This window comes from Rutilus rutilus, assembly GCF_951802725.1.
Source record: "Rutilus rutilus genome assembly, chromosome: 16".
Taxonomy (NCBI): Eukaryota; Metazoa; Chordata; class Actinopteri; order Cypriniformes; family Leuciscidae; genus Rutilus; species Rutilus rutilus.
This window is the reverse complement of record NC_140224.1, coordinates 15,849,553-15,866,993: the sequence shown is the minus strand read 5'-3', so window position 1 is coordinate 15,866,993 and position 17,441 is coordinate 15,849,553. Positions and strand designations below refer to the sequence as shown.

Genomic DNA, 17,441 nt, shown 5'->3' with positions numbered 1-17,441 from the left:
GGAACCAGACCAGTCTAGGACAATTCTCTGGACTCTTTAGATAAATAATTATCGAAAAAAAGTTGAACTTTTGCATTTGCCTGGCTGTAACAGGGTAATTTACAAAAGGGGCGTGGCAAAATACACTAAAATGCCTATAAATCATAAATGAAAACTCAGAACTTCACAAAAATTGGTGAGCATATGTGACATAACATCATTAACAAGCATGCCAAATTTTATGGAGATCGGACCAAAGGTGGCGCTATAACTGTTAAAAAGCTTTAAAACCATATATTTCCCATGGTAAACTGCCTGTATTGGCTGTAAATGGTCTTTTCCGTCTATTATGTCAATTGTTAAATGCCTGCTAAATAAAACTTAATGTCTTTTAATGCTTGTGTGCTTAAAGGCCTTAAAGGCCTTAACTGCTTGAACCCCGATAAATGCTGCTTGCAGCTTTAATTATTATTATTAGGGGTTCAAGCACGAAGTGCTGAAACCCTATTGTAATTGTACTGATTTTTATTATTATTTTTCTTCTCCGCTAAAACGCATCGTGCAGCCCAAACCGTATGAGCTGGAACCTTGAAACTTTGCCAGATGGTAGTACAAAAATCGAGGAGAGGTTCAGAGAGTATGACCCCGATTGGCCCATAGGTGGCGCTATAGCAACCAAAAGCGCGAAACTGTTCATAACTCCTAGACCGTATGTCGTAGACTCAAGTGTCTTATATCATTGGAAAGCTGGACACTTGAAGAACAAAACGTATATCTCCGATTTCATTTCCGGTATGCAAATTTTTCCGCCATTTTGAATTTTGTTATAAACCTACTTTTGCGAACTAGTCCTAGGTTTTTCGTCCGATCGGAACCAAACCAGTGCAGAAATGTTCTCTGGAGTCTGAATATCAATAATTATCGAAAAAAAGTCGAAATTTCGATTCACGGTCGCTAAGGGGCGCCAAAATGTATGTTGTGGGAGGAGCCTATTGTACTAAAACAGCTATAACTCCAGAAATGAATGAGGTATCTTCACCAAACTTGGTACGTATATGTAAGAGGTCAATCTGAGGTCACAGTAAAAAAATCGTGGCGATTGGCCACATGGTGGCGCTATAACATGAAAAAAACATAAAACAGGCTATAACCACCTGACCGTTAGTCCGATTGACTTGAAAATTGGCATGCAGTGTCTTGGTCCAAGGCCCCATGTATGTCTATGAGGACATTGGTGTATCTCAAAAAACATGGCCGCCATCGGCCAATGAAGTTTGAGCACCTATTAGACAAGGTTAACGGAGGCCGATCGGAACGAAACTCGGTGGGCATGTTCGACTCATGGCCCTAGAGGTCTGTAAGAATTTTGAAAGAAATCGGCCACTAGTTGGCGCTAACGAGTTTTATGGCTCTGTAATCACGTGGTGTTACACTTATTGTCACAAAATGCATATCATTTAATAGATCTGCTCATGCTGAACAACTTTGCCTCAAGAACCATTGCTGTCAATCAAACCGTTCATTAATTATTCGCGAATATGTTAAAAACCTACTTTTGCGAACTAGTCCTAGGTTTTTCGCCCGATCGGAACCAGACCAGTCTAGGACAATTCTATGGACTCTCTAGATCAATAATTATCAAAAAAAAGTTGAACTTTTGCATTTTGCGCATGGCTATAATAGGGTCATAAAGAAAATGGGTGTGGCAAAATGCACTAAAAAGCCTATAAATCATAAATGAAAACTCAGAACTTCACAAAAATTGGTGGGAATATGTGCCATAACATCTTTAACAAGCATGCCAAATTTTATGGAGATCGGACCATAGTTGGCGCTATAATTGTTAAAAAGCTTTAAAACCATATATTTCCTATGGTAAATTGCCTGTATTGGCTGCAAATGGTCTGTTTCATCTATGATCAAATAATTTTCATATCATAATGTTCAAAACTAGTGCAGTACAATTCTCTGGACTCTCTAGATCAATAATTATCAGAAAAAGTTGAACTACTTCATTTGGATGACTATAATAGGGTCACTTCAATACGTGGCCTTGACCAAGTGTCCCCGAAAGCTTATATCTTTTAAGATGCTCAGACCTTCTTAAAAACAAGTCAGAACATGTGAAATATCACTCTAAACATGCATGAACATTTTCAGACAGATCACACACACACACACACACACACACACACACAAATGTTGTTTTTTCAATGCTATTGGGATATGTCATTATGAAAATATATTTGAATGGTCTATAAACACTTCACAAAGTCTTTGTAAACTATTAATCAGATTATTCAGAATTTATTCAGAAACCTAACTTCACATAATTGCTAACAATGTGGTAAATCATGGTAAATCACGCTAAAAACATGGTAAATCATAGTAAATAATACTAGAATGTGGTGTATCAAGGTAAATCATACTATAATCCTGGTACATCATTCTAGAACATGGTATATCATGGTACATCATGCTAGAACATGGTAAATCATGGTAAACGTTGCTAGAACAGGGTAAATCATGGTAAACTATGATAAATCATGATAAACTATGGTGAACCATGCTAGAATCACAGTAAACAATGGTAAATCATACTAGAATGTATGGTAAATCATACTAGAATGTAGTATATCATGGTAAATCCTGCTAGAATATGGCAAATCATGCTAGAATCATAGTAAATAATACTAGAATGTGGTAAATTGTTGTGGGAGGAGCCTATTTTACTAAAATGGCTATAACTCAAGAAGTAAATGAGATATCTTCACCAAACTCAGTACACATGTGTATGGGTTCAATTTGAGGTCACAGTAAACAATTTTATGGAGATCGGACCATAGGTGTCGCTATAACTGTTAAAAAGCTTTAAAACCATATATTTCCTATGGTACATTGCCTGTATTGGCTGTAAATTGTCTTTTTCATCTATTATGTCAGTGGTTACATGCTTGCTTAATAAAACTAATAACTTTTGATGCTTTTGTGCTTAAAGGCCTTAAAGGCCTTAACTGCTTGAACCCCGATAAATGCTGCTTGCAGCTTTAATTATTATTATTATTATTATTTTTCTTCTGCCGTAAAACTCATCGTGCAGCCCAAACCGTAAGAGCTGGAGCTTTGAAACTTTGCCAGATGGTAGTACAAAAATCGAGGAGAGGTTCAGAGAATATGAGCCCAATTGGCCCATAGGTGGCGCTATAGCAACCAAAAGCGCGAAACTGCTCATAACTCCTAGACCGTATGACGTAGACTCAAGTGTCTTATATCACTGGAACGATGGACACCTGAAGGTCAAAACGTATATCTCCGATTTCATTTCCTGTATGCAAATTGTCCGCCATTTTGAAATTAGTTAAAAACCTACTTTTGCAAACTAGTCCTAGGTTTTTTGTCCAATTGGATCCAAAACAGTGCAGAAATGTTCTCTGGAGTCTGAATATCAATAATTATCGAAAAAAAGTCGAAATTTCGATTCCTGATCGCCAGGGGGTGATAAATTAATGTTGTAGGAGGAGCCTATTTTACTAAAATGGCTATAACTCGAGAATGAAATTAGATATCTTCACCAAACTTGGTGCACATGTGTATGAGTTCAATCTGGGGTCACAGTAAAAAAATCGCGACGATTGATCACTAGGTGGCGCTATAACATGAAAAAAACATGAAAACGGCTATGACCATGTGACCGTTAGTCCGATTGACTTGAAAATTGGTATGCAGTGTCTTGGTCCAAGGTGCCATGTATGTCTATGAGGACATTGGCGTATCTCGAAAAACATGGCCGCCATCAACCAATGAAATTTGAGCACCTATTAGACAAGGTTAACGGAGGCCGATCGGAACGAAACTCGATGGGCATGTTCGACTCATGGCCCTAGAGGTCTGTAAGAGTTTTGAAAGAAATCGGCCACTAGTTGGCGCTAACGAGTTTTATGGCTCTGTAATCACGTGGTGTTACACTTATCGTCACAAAATGCATATCAACTGGTAGATCTGCTCATGGTGAACAACTTTGCCTCAAGAACTAATGCTGTCAATTAAACCGTTTATTAAATATTCGTAATTATGTTAAAAACCTACTTTTGCAAACTTGTCCTAGGTTTTTCGCCCGATCGAAACCAGACCAGTCTAGGACAATTCTCTGGACACTCTAGATCAATAATTATCAAAAAAAAGTTGAACTTTTGCATGTAGATGGCTGTAATAGGGTCATTTAGAAAAGGGGCGTGGCAAAAAAACACTAAAAAGCCTATAAATCCTAAATGAAAACTCAGAACTTCACAAAAATTGGTGAGCATATGTGACATAACATCATTAACAAGCATGCCAATTTTTATGGAGATCGGACCATAGGTGGTGCTATAACTGCTAAAAAGCTTTAAAACCATATATTTCCTATGGTATTTCCTGTAAATGGTCTTTTCCATCTATTATGTCAGTAGTTACATGCTTGCTAAATAAAACTTAATCACTTTTGATGCTTTTGTGCTTAAAGGCCTTAACTGCTTGAACCCCGATAAATGCTGCTTGCAGCTTTAATTATTATTATTATTTTCCCCTAAAACGCATCGTACAGCCCAAACCGTAAGTGCTAGAGACTTGAAACTTTGCCAGATGGTAGTACAAAAATCGAGGAGAGGTTCAGAGAATATGAGCCAGATTGGCCAATAGGTGGCGCTACAGTGCAAAAACCAAAAAAATGGCATATTTTTGCTTAAATCTCACCAACCCTTTGTCACAGACTCAAGTGTCTTATATCATTGGAATCCTTGGCTCAAGCCGAACAAAAAAGGCCTCAAGGATTTCCTTTCCGGTATGCAAATTTTCCGCCATTTTGGATTTTGTCCAAAACCTACTTTTGCGAACTAGTCCTAGGTTTTTTGTCCGATCGGAACCAAACAAGTGCAGAAATGTTCTCTGGAGTCTGAGTATCAATAATTATTAAAAAAAAGTTTAAATTTTGATTCACGGTCGCTAAGGGGCGCCAAAACGTTCGAAGGAGGCGGAGCTAGTTTTACTAAAATGGCTATAACTCCAGAAGTAAATGAGTTATCTTCACCAAACTTGGTACACATGTGTAAGAGGTCAATCTAAGGTCACAGTAAAGAAATCGCGGTGATTAGCCACATGGTGGCGCTATAACATAAAAAAAACATAAAACAGGCTATAACCACCTGACCGTTTGTCCGATTGACTTGAAAATTGGTATGCAGTGTCTTGGTCCAAGGTGCCATGTATGTCTATGAGGACATTGGTGTATCTCGAAAAACATGGCCGCCATCGGCCAATGAAGTTTGAGCACCTAGTAGACAAGGTTAACGGAGGCCAATCAGAACGAAACTCAGTGGGCATGTTCGGCTCAAGCCCCTAGAGGTCTGTAAGAATTTTGAAAGAAATCGGCCACTAGTTGGCGCTAACGAGTTTAATGGCTCTGTAATCACGTGGTGTTACACTTATTGTCACAAAATGCATATCATTTGATAGATCTGCTCATGCTGAACAACTTTGCCTCAAGAACTATTGCTGTCAATCAAACCGTTCATTAAATATTCGTAATTATGTTAAAAACCTACTTTTGCGAACTAGTCCCTGGTTTTTCGCCCGATCGGAACCAGACCAGTCTAGGACAATTCTCTGGACTCTCTAGATCAATAATTATCAAAAAAAAGTTGAACTTTTGCATTTGGATGGCTGTAATAGGGTCATTTATAAAATGGGCGGGGCAAAATAAATAAAAAAACCTATAAATCATAAATGAAAACTCAGAACTTCACAAAAATTGGTGAACATATGTGAAATAACATCATTAACAAGCATGCCAAATTTTATGGAGATCGGACCAAAGGTGGCGCTATAACTGTTAAAAAGCTTTAAAACCATATATTTCCTATGGTAAATGGTCTTTTTCATCTATTATGTCAGTAGTTACATGCTTGCTAAATAAATCTTAATTACTTTTGATGCTTTTATGCTTAAAGGCCTTAAAGGCCTTAATTGCTTGAACCCCGATAAATGCTGCTTGCAGCTTTAATTTAATTCATTACTGCTCCGCGGAAGTTCAGCTGTTTTTCCCTGCACATAAGATAATGAAGATCATCATGAAATTGTTACATTTATTTTGCTTTTCTTTTTTATTAGTACGTTAACAGTAATGTTTGATAGGCTTCTTTGAAGAATTGCACGTATGTACCCACGGAAAGAGCTGTTCAAAGCAGAAACTTTAATGATTTATAATACCTTTGTCGTCTTGAGGAGCATGCACGCCTAGCTCCTAGGATTTTTTTACAACAGCCATATAACCCTGTAGCCCAAGACTGGTTGCCCACTGAAGCTAAGAAGGGTTGAGCCTAGTCAGTACCTTGATGGGAGACCTCTTGGGAAAACCAGGTTGCTGCTGGAAGAGGTGTTAGTGAGGTCAGCAGGGGGTGCTCAACCTGTGGTCTGTGTGGGTTCTAATGCTCCAGTATAGTGATACTGTAACAAGCACCATCCTTCAGATGAGATGTTAAACCAAGGTCCTGACTCTCTGGTCATTAAAAATCCCAGGATTTCCTTAAAAAAAAAAGAGTAGGGGTGTAACCCCGGCATCCTGGCCAAATTTGCCAATTGGCCTCTGTCCATCATCGTGGCCTCCTAATAATCCCCATATATACTGATTGGCCTTCATCACTGTGTCTCCTCTCCACCAATAAGCTGGTGTATTATAGACCAGCTTAGGAATCTCCTCAACCACCACCAAAGTGCGGCATCCACCTGGATAATGCGACGACAGCCAAATTGTGCCAAAAATCTTTTGGCATAAATGTATTATTAGGGCCCGAGCACCGATGGTGAGAGGACCCTATTGTTTTTGCTCTGTTTATTATTATTCCGCTGCTGCTGCTTCTTCTTCTTCTTCTTCTTCTTCTCCAAAGTGAATCGCTTTTTAGAGGGCCTAAACATGCTCGAAAACTCATGAAACTTTGCACACGCTTCAGAAGTGGTGAAAATTTACGTGTGATGTGGGTTTCAGAATTGGGTGGGGCAAATTCTGTAAATTATTGCCACTGCATTTTGCCCCGGCTCTACGTTTCACGTACAGGTATGAAATTTGGTACATACATGTAATGACCCAATACCTACAAAAAAGTCGGTAACCCTTCCTTTTACAGTCCCCTAATTACTAGGTATTTACCTGGTAAATATATGGTAAGTTATAGTTGGTTATTGGTAATTACCACAGGTAACAAGTATGTAAATGCAGAGAAACTACAAACTAATTACTAAGTATTTACCTGGTAAGCATATGGTAAATTATAGTATTTTAGTGTGTAATTACTTAAGGTGATTAGTATGCAATTACAGAGAAACTACCAGGGAAAAAAAACACCACTGTTAAATATCAACTCAACAAAGTACTGTGTACTTGTTACCTGTTTAGGTTGGTAATAAGCCAATTTTTAGAAACACCTCCAGTATTACCCATCAATTCAAGTTAGGTTTGTAGTTATCCTAGGGTTATGTTGGTAACAGTCCATGTTTATTTATTACTATCTTGAAATTAAGACGGTAGTTACCAATAAATTACCTTGTCTTACATAGTTGTTGTTCATTGCTACACCCATTTATAGAGAGTTTATCAAATAATTTACCTTACATTTACCTGGTAACTACCCCGCAGGAACAGTTTTCCCTAATGTCATGGCACGTCTTAAATACTGGGTATGTTCTTGCAGATGTTTTTACAATTTACTCAGTAAGTAAAGTGCAACTGTACTGTAAAATGAAGCCTTGTTTATTTCCATGGTATTACCGGAATTGTACCATATAACCTGATCATTCCCTTTTCCATATAGTCACAATTTTTTACCTCGTATGTCCTGCAATGTTAGCTATTACAGATTATAGGGTAAGATCCCAGTAATTCCATGGAAATAAAAAGGCTTCCTTTTACAGTACAGTTTCACTTTACTTACTGAGAATGTTCAATGTGATCTCATGAGAATACATGTGTATTTTTACGTAAAGTGTAATTCTACCATACGTACATTTACTTACGTTTTATACACACAGAAACGTATAATACTGACGTATTTACAGCACTAAAACGTAAAATGTTTACGTATTAGCACAAAAACGTAAATTATTTACGTATGAACAACTTTACCGACGAACATATTTGTACGTATTCTTATTTATGCATATTAAAATCGTGGCATTAATGTTTTGACTCTATTGCATTCAAATGTCTTATCAATTACGTTTTCAGTCGTATTTATGCAGTTTACTCAAGAAATAGCCTTCTGCTGCAAACTCGTTTCGGAGGATTAGCCTACATGCAGTTAAACAAGAATACACTTTAAAACCTTAAAAATACCTTATTTAATCGTTTAACCATTTTAATATTTAGTTTATTTACAGTGAGACACAAAATGCGTTTTTTCCAATAGAACAATAATACACCAAAACCCAACATAAATTCACAAAAGACATCAATTTGATTATACTTGATATAATCCAAATCTTTAGAATCCATACGTTTGCAAGAATGAGATCCAAATTCAGCCCTTTATCCAGTGATTGATCTTCATCTCCATTTCACAGGCTATCACAGCAGCAGTCCGTAACTGTCAAATCCCGCGCTCGTAATGAATTCAAATTCAAAAATTGCGCCCTCAAGAAGCGTTACGACATGTTTTACGGCAGTGATATCAAACGCTCATTGGCTCTCGCCTGTTCGTCTATGTTCGTCACAGATTGCGACATGCCGTATTTCAGTCAGTAAACTACATTTGAAATGGAGAAGCGCGCGCGCCTTCACACAGAGCGAAGCCGGATTAACATTTTCATGGATTAATAACTTAAATTCTGCTCTGTACCTCATTCAAAACTATTATATACTGAAAGAGAGGACTGTGACTGCAACACATCGTTATGTGAACGACTTTTGGTACCGGTTTTGACATTTTCGCAATAAATAAATTATTTACGTATTATTTATATATTAACGTATGTTGTTTTTCTTCGTAATTGTAGCCTATGTAGTTTTAAGAAATTGTTATAGGTAGGTGTAGGAGTAGGATTAGCTGCTAAAAAAATTTTTTTTTAATGCTATATTGTTAATAAAATTGCCATTTCCCTACACTCTGTACATTTTATCCTTTTTATATTCAGTATAAAATGGGTAACGTTAATGTTATGTTTAGGTTGAGAGTAGGGTTAAGGGATCTTCCATTTATCTATAAAACGGTAAAAGGTAAATTATACAGATATCTTAATGATATGAAAGATTCGTAAATATTTAACGTTTTGTAGCTGTAAAAACGCAATAATGTTACGTTTAATTGTTGCAGATACATCCATATCATACGTTTCAGCATCTATCCAAACGTACCAAACGTACAAAACGTACGTTTTCTATCTTTGAAAATTACGTATTGATACTAAGTATTAACAATGAGACCAGGCTGGAATGTTTTAGTTAAGTTGCAGAACACACATGGTAAAAGTTTGTGATTTCAAAAATGTTTAAGCAGTAGCAAAGGATGTGGTTAGAGTCTGGTAATACAATGGAAATAAACAAGGCTTCCTTTTACAGTACAGTTGCACTTTACTTACTGAGTAAATTGTCATGTTTTCCTTGGTAACATTGCAGGACATACGAGGTAAAAAATTGTGACTATATGGAAAAGGGAATGATTCAGATTATATGGTACAATTCCGGTAATACCATGGAAATAAACAAGGCTTCCTTTTACAGTACAGTTTCACTTTACTTACTGAGTAAATTGTCATGTTTTCCTTGGTAACGTTGCAGGACATGATACGAGGTAAAAAAATTGTGACTATGGAAAAGGGAATGATTCAGATTATATGGTACAATTCCGGTAATACCATGGAAATAAACAAGGCTTCATTTTACAGTACAGTTGCACTTTACTTACTGAGTAAATTGTAAAAACATCTGCAAGAACATACCCAGTATTTAAGATGTGCCATGACATTAGGGAAAACTGTTCCTGCGGGGTAGTTACCAGGTAAGTGTAAGGTAAATTATTTGATAAACCCTCTATAAATGGGTGTAGCAATGAACAACAACTATGTAAGACAAGGTAATTTATTGGAAACTACCGTCTTAATTTCAAGATAGTAATAAATAAACATGGACTGTTACCAACATAACCCTAGGATAACTACAAACCTAACTTGAATTGATGGGTAATACTGGAGGTGTTTCTAAAAATTGTCTGCCTACATTCTGAGGAAGTACACAATTAAATCTGAGTTATTACCAACCTAAACAGGTAACAAGTACACAGTACTTTGTTGAGTTGATATTTAACAGTGGTGTTTTTTTTCCCTGGTAGTTTCTCTGTAATTGCATACTAATCACCTTAAGTAATTACACACTAAAATACTATAATTTACCATATGCTTACCAGGTAAATACTTAGTAATTAGTTTGCAGTTTCTCTGCATTTACATACTTGTTACCTGTGGTAATTACCAATAACCAACTATAACTTACCATATATTTACCAGGTAAATACCTAGTAATTAGGGGACTGTAAAAGGAAGGGTTACCAAAAAGTCTCTTGGAGCATAGCCCTAAACACAACAGGAAGTCAGCTATTTTGAACTTCCTCTCAGTTTTTGGGCAGTTTTTGCCATTTCCTGATGTTGTACTTTAACGAACTCCTCCTACAGTTTTGATCTGATCCTCTTCAAAATTGGTGAGTGTAATCTTAAGGCCTTTGCGACGTTAAATTGCGAAGATCTTTAGTTTTCGTCGAAGGGTGTGCCCTCGGCGGCCTGACAAACGTACACCCAATTTCGGCCTTTTGGTGATATATGCATGATCAGATAAGTTCTCTGTCAATATTGCTTGCAGTTCCGATGTTGCTAGGCAACCACAGACAGCCTGCAGTAACTCAGGCATACAATGTCCAATCTTCCCCAAACTTCACGTTTGCTAAGAGTCCTGTCTTGAACACGACCATGCTCATATTTAGGGCCCGATCACCGATGGTGAGAGGACCCTATTGTTTTTGCTTCGTTTATTATTATTATTATTCTTCTCTAACATGAATCGCTTTTTAGAGGGTCTAAACATTAGATGTGCTGTTTACCACAACTCGCAAAAAGACGGTTTAAATTTGTATTGCGTTTCTGTGTGTGAATGAATGATCCGCTTTTAGCAAACTATTTTGCTATACTGAGTAAAAATTGACTGAAATATGTTGAAATAAAATGTATTTGTATAAGCAACGTATTAAACTGCAAATTAACATTTATATTCCTTATAATAAAAACGAAAGACCTATGTTACAGACATATGAAAGACAACATTTCGTTGACTAGTTTTGGATAGATGACACATTTTTACTGTAAAATATCTGCCACCTCAAATAAGCTTTTGTTTGCCAATTTTTGCTAATATGTTAAATATAGTATGTTTTGTCAATGTAGGCTATATTCAAAGTAATGAATCCTTAACTTTGAAATATGTATGATAAAATGTATACTTTAGTTTTTACAAAGAAAGATTACACTTGAATTGTTGTTGTAATTGTAACCTTTTTAATAAAAAATATATATTTACAAGGTAAATGTAAACAAATTTTAAAAGGTAAATATAAGCCTTTTCTTTAAATAATTTTTATTGTTTTATTATTGACAAATTTGGGGAGAGGATACATATTCCAAAACTGAAAATACAGTATGAGAATTAACTGCACAATTACTAGACATGTTTTCCTTGGATATTATACAATTTGCAAGCACAATTTGTGAAAAAAAAAAAAATTGAGATGCTTCCAACTGTGAACCAATTTTGTAGAATATATATATATATATTGCTCTTGCATTCTTTCTTGTGGCTATAGAAAAAAGTATCTTGGAGCATAGCCCTAAACACAACAGGAAGTCAGCTATTTTGAACTTCCTCTCAGATTTTGGGCAGTTTTTGCCATTTCCTGATGTTGTACTTTAACGAACTCCTCCTACAGTTTTGATCTGATCCTCTTCAAATTTGGTGAGTGTAATCTTAAGGCCTTTTCGACGTTAAATTGCGAAGATCTTGAGTTTTCGTCGAAGGGTGTACTCTCGGCGGCCTGACAAATGTGTGGGGCAAAATGGCTCAATAGCGCCCCCTACATTATTGCCCCGGCTCTACGTTTCACGTACAGGTGTGAAATTCGGTACATACATGTAATGACACAATACCTACAAAAAAGTATCTTGGAGCATAGCCCTAAACACAACAGGAAGTCAGCTATTTTGAATTTCCTCTCAGATTTTGTGTAGTTTTTGCCATTTCCAGACGTTGTACTTTAACAAACTACATGGACATTCAAAATACATGTCTTCTTCATATCATCATAGTCTGTGTCTTTCATGTGCGTCCCTTCTCCTTGAGGGCGTCTGCAGCACTCTGTCTGCATAATATCTCAGGCAGCCGCAGCTGACGTCACGGGTACGGGTAGTCTAGGTTACCAAAACGCGAACTTGCGAGCTCGCTGCAACAATGGCTTCAGCATTAGGAAGGAAAAGAAGAATCGACATATGGAAGCATTTCATTTATAATTCATCTGAAGGGAAGACATTGTGCAATGTCACAGTCACAGAACACGGAGAAAAGCCCTGTGGCTATAAATTATGCGGAAAGAATACAACAAACTTAAAAAGGCATCTGAAAGCACATCACCCTGCTGTTTATGCATCCTCCGTCACGGTAAGTAAACTGTTTAACTGTGCATACAATCTTATGTAAAAACTTTTCTTAACGTTAGTTCAGTGTTACTGAATGTGTCAACATAGGTAAATTCGGTAGCAGCAATGTTGGCTTAGCCAAGAAGCGATATTTTTCTTGCAAAATATGTTTTAGCTTTCTGTTAACTAAGTTAGCTAACTTGTGTTAGCTAATGTTAATACAATTCAATTTACATTTATTTGTATAGCGCTTTTCTCAATGCTTTTTTAAATCTGCTTTACAGAAGATGCATGTCTTAATTTAATAATACACATGTCATGCATCTTCCGTAAAGCTGTTTTGAAACCATATGTATTATGAAAACAGCTATACAAATACATGCAAATTGAATTAACATTAGATACATTTGAACTAATGTTAGCTAATACAAGTTAATGTTAGCTAACTTAGTGTTATCTTAGAGTGATTTGTTATCATAGGTGACTGTGTGAAAGTAATGGCCATTTCAGAAGATACAGTTCAACTTCAAGATAATAGAAATCTATAATTAATATTAGCCTATGTTTAATTTCAGTTCTTTTGTAGCTTTTAGGGAAATGTTTTTATTGAGTAATTGCAAATCCAATCTTCTTTCTCTTCAACCAGGTCCAAGAGAAGACTACACAAAAACAGCAACGGTGCAAAAACACAATCAACTATACCAGTGGCATTCTCATCAGTATCAAAATATAAAGCAGATTCGCCAGAACAAATCTCTAAAGAAAAGATGATTTCCCAGTGGATTGGACGCTCCGGTCTACCTGCTCGTACAGTTGAGGATGATGATTTTATCCTTATGATAGAGAGCATAGATAAGAAGTTAGCAGTGCCTAAGAAAACAAAAATAAACAACTTAGTTGACCAACTTTACAATGACGAAAAACTAAAATTCAGAGAACAACTTGCCACAGCTCGCAAAATAAACTTAGGGCTGGACATATGGACGAAAAGAGGACTCACAGCATCATTTCTAGCCGTTAGTGCATGCTACTTTTGTCCTCAGGAGGAAAAAGCGAAGCATATACTTCTGAATCTGGTTCAGCTGTCCCACCCCCACACCAGCAGACTGTATAAAAACTTGTGTTGACAGGTGCACACAGGAGTGGGGAATACCAAAAAACAAGATTCTAACAGTAATAACTGATAATGGAAGCAACATGGTTGCAGCATTCAAAAATAATGAACAGGATGACCACAGTAGCACAGATGAAGAATCCCAGGATGACAGTGAAGAAGACTCTGAGAAGGTAAGTTTTTTTTTTTTTTTTTTTTGTAGATGCTGATAACATTTTTAGTACTGTACCAGCCTACATTGTGTCTGTCAGTGAGCAATGCTTAATATATGACAATATGTTGCTCATGGTAATTTAATTTCCTGTAGAGGATTAATAAAGTCTCTGTCCTTTTCTCTGTGTTTTTTTTTTTACCTAGGTTTGGAGCCCTAGAGAGGATGCCCTTTGTTGTACATACATTGCAACTAGTGGTGAACATAATACAGAAAGAAGCAAGTGTCAAACGCCTCCTAGACAGAGTTCGACTACTTGTTAGGCTCTTCCGCAAGTCATCCGTGGCAACAGAGCAACTGCTGAAGTTGTCTGGTCTCACTCTGATCAAAGACTGCCCCACTAGATGGTCCAGCACCTACCTGATGATAACACGTCTTATTGATTTGAAGGACTCACTGACTCAAGTAGCTGATAGGATGGGCTGGGATTGTCTGCTGCCAAGTGAGTGGCAAAGGATAACTACACTCAGAGATCTGCTCCTCCCCTTTGCTGAGCACACCCAGATGCTCCAGAGTGACACAATGTCCTTATGTCTGGTGGTGCCTGCCCTCCTGGACCTGAGTGCTCACCTATCTGAGTTTTCCCAGGCCAGTGGTACTAGTCACAAGGACTTAACTTCTCTGGCAAAGAAGATGAAGGCCAACCTCGACCAACGCTTCAGTTGCTTCCTTAATCCCAGTGATTCAAAGTTCTCACCCCTCGCTATTGCTGCATGCTACCTCGATCCAACTGTCTCAGCTGATGCACTCATTGAAAATGATGAAGAACACATTCAAGAGCTACTGAGTAGAGCAGAAAATTACATTGCTCAAATGGTGTACCCTGTAATACAGGAGGAAGCTGTTGAAAAGGAAGGAAGACGACGAGAGATGTGAGGAAAATGAGCCACAGGCAAAGCGACCCAGATTTAGATTTCTAAGTTCAAAAGTAAGTGCAAACCGGCCATCTCCTAGCCACTGCCACACAAAGCTCACTGTCAGGCAGGAAATAAAAAAATTCAAGGAGCAGCTGTCACAGCCCATATCCGAAGGGACTGCCTTTGACTTTTGGGCTGCACATGGCTCTACCTATCAGCTTCTAAAACCCCTGGCCCAAGACCTTCTCGCTGTGCCTGCATCTCAGGCATTTGCTGAAAGAATTTTCAGTATCACAGGTGACCTGAGTCAGGGCCGTCGGAATCGAGCCAGGTTGATTTTGGAAAGAAGTGCTTTTCTAAAAATGAATCGGTGTCAGTAGCCTGCCAAAAGGCTGAATGTTGTTAATACTACTGATATCCTAGTTTGCTTTAAGATGTCACCTTTGTGCTGATGTTAGGCCACGTTTATCTTGTTGGCACTTGAGCACTTTCAACTTTTTTTTTTATTTGTAGGTAGCAGAAGATTTTAAAGCAAGTGTTGTGTTCAAGTAATTTTTTGCAAATTATTACCTCTGCCAACAACTTTTCACTCGCACATTTTTGTTCCATATAGTAGGGTATATAAAGGAAGGTTTAACAAACCTAAATTTGTTAATAAAAGGCTCTCTATTGTTTAAGATTTCAAATGTTATTTTGCTTCCAAATGTGTACAGCCTTAATGGTTTTATCACATTATGTTTAAAAATACTGTACTTGAATGAACAGAACAATAGTTTCAAGTACTGTCCTCTTGAATGCACTGGCAGAGTGATATGTCAGACTCAGGAATATGTTCATCAGCCATTGCACTGACTGCGTTTGAACGTGTGTTCATTCGTTGCACTTTTATTTGAAGTTTCAAATAAATGCTGTTTTCCACAACAGCTAAAGAGTTGTTTTTTTACTTGATTCCTGAACTATAATAACACTTTTATCTATCCTTAATGTATGATCCTACCTTATAAATTAGCAGACAGTACAGCATATAGGCTAACTAACTAAGGAAAAGGGATATGTAAAATTGCACAAGTGCTACTGCTAAGAGTACAATTTCTAAACAGCCTGTTACCTTGATTCAAATTTCTCAGAATTGTATTGGTCTAAATAGAGAAATATTATGACTATATCTGAAAAAAGACTACATATAAAATGGCTACCAAAAGTAATGTTGGTAATTGCAGTTTGACTAAAAGTACTGACTAAAAGTTGACAAAAATGCAATTACTTTTCGTTGGCTAAAACTATGAAAAACAAAAATGACAAAAATGTGACTAAGACTAGAATGCATTTTCGTCTGAAGATGAAGACTAAGACAAAATCAAGAATGGCTGTCAAAATTAACACTGGCATGAAGTCAAGACATTGAGGATAAATTGCGGACAGATTTTTGATATCGGTTTGGCCGTGGCGAGGAAACAAATTTAATGTTGAAAAGTGAAAAAAAGAAAAGTGAATCAGGAAGTGTGTTATAACTTCTGCATACATTAACTGATCTTGATGAAACTTCAGCAGTGTGTTCGATGTAAGAGGCCGATCACATGGATATGACTTGTGAGTCAGTTAAAGCGCCACCAACTGGCAGCAGGAAGTGTCACTTTCAAAATGCTTTGAAATCACCCTCTTATTTTTACTCGATTTCCTTCCAACTTCATTACTATAATCTAAACACGGCAGATGTAGACCTGTGAAAGGATCCTTGATATCTTAGATACTGTTGCCATGGCAACACATCAAACTTTAATATTTCTTTTAGGTGTTTTTGAGACTCTTAGCATGCTTGAAATTGCATAAAATTCGACTCACACCATTTTATCTACAGTAACAAAACTCAGTACTTATTGTTCTCAACTTTCTAATTTACAGTCATTAGCTCCGACCAACAGGAAGTCAGATATGTTGAGTGTGGATTTTTTGGAGCATTTTCTGCTGTGTTTGTGTGTGTGTGGAGGGGGGGTGTCTGTTGGGTGATAGTTTAGTTTAACCCTTTCATTGTTGTGTGCTTTGGCCTGCATTAAAGGATAGAGTGTAAAATAAATGTCTTAAGCTTTGTATTTTTTAAATAAGTTTTTTTTTTAAAATAAAGTAAAGGCATAGAACCAGTTTATTTGTAGTGCATTGACAATAATTTTATATAATTAGTTTATTAATTAAATTCATAAAAATACAAAAAGACCTTGAGATAGATAAATACTGTACTTATGAACTTATTAATAAACTTAATTTTTGAGCTGCAAAAGACAGCTCAGTAGCACCACCTTTTGACAAAGTTAGTTTTACCTACAGTCACAAAACTCAGTATGTATATTGTTCTCATCGAGCCAGACAACTTTCTAATTTACAGTCATTAGCTCTGACCAACAGGAAATCAGATATGAATGTGGATTTTTTTGCTAAATCAGTCTCTGATCAGTGCTACCCACTCCTCATAAGTGGTTTATTTAATTCCCACCAAACTTTTTCAACATGATGAAAATACATTAAAGATGCTACATTGTGAACGGATATTGAGTATCTCAAATGGTTTTGCTACGGCGAGGTATTAAAA

The 17,441-nt window shown here is 36.9% G+C and overlaps 2 protein-coding genes across 2 annotated transcripts in view; both read left to right on the top strand.

Moving 5' to 3' along the window:
- Positions 1 to 17,441, top strand: part of med1 (mediator complex subunit 1) — a 245,170-nt gene that overhangs the window by 201,743 nt on the left and 25,986 nt on the right. The window lies entirely within an intron of this gene.
- LOC311306094 (zinc finger BED domain-containing protein 4-like) lies at positions 12,780 to 16,136 on the top strand. The gene is made up of 2 exons (XM_084434279.1): positions 12,780 to 13,962; positions 14,147 to 16,136. The coding sequence occupies exons 1-2, from the start codon at positions 13,862 to 13,864 to the stop codon at positions 14,874 to 14,876; spliced, it is 831 nt and encodes a 276-aa protein (XP_084290405.1). The 5' UTR covers positions 12,780 to 13,861; the 3' UTR covers positions 14,877 to 16,136.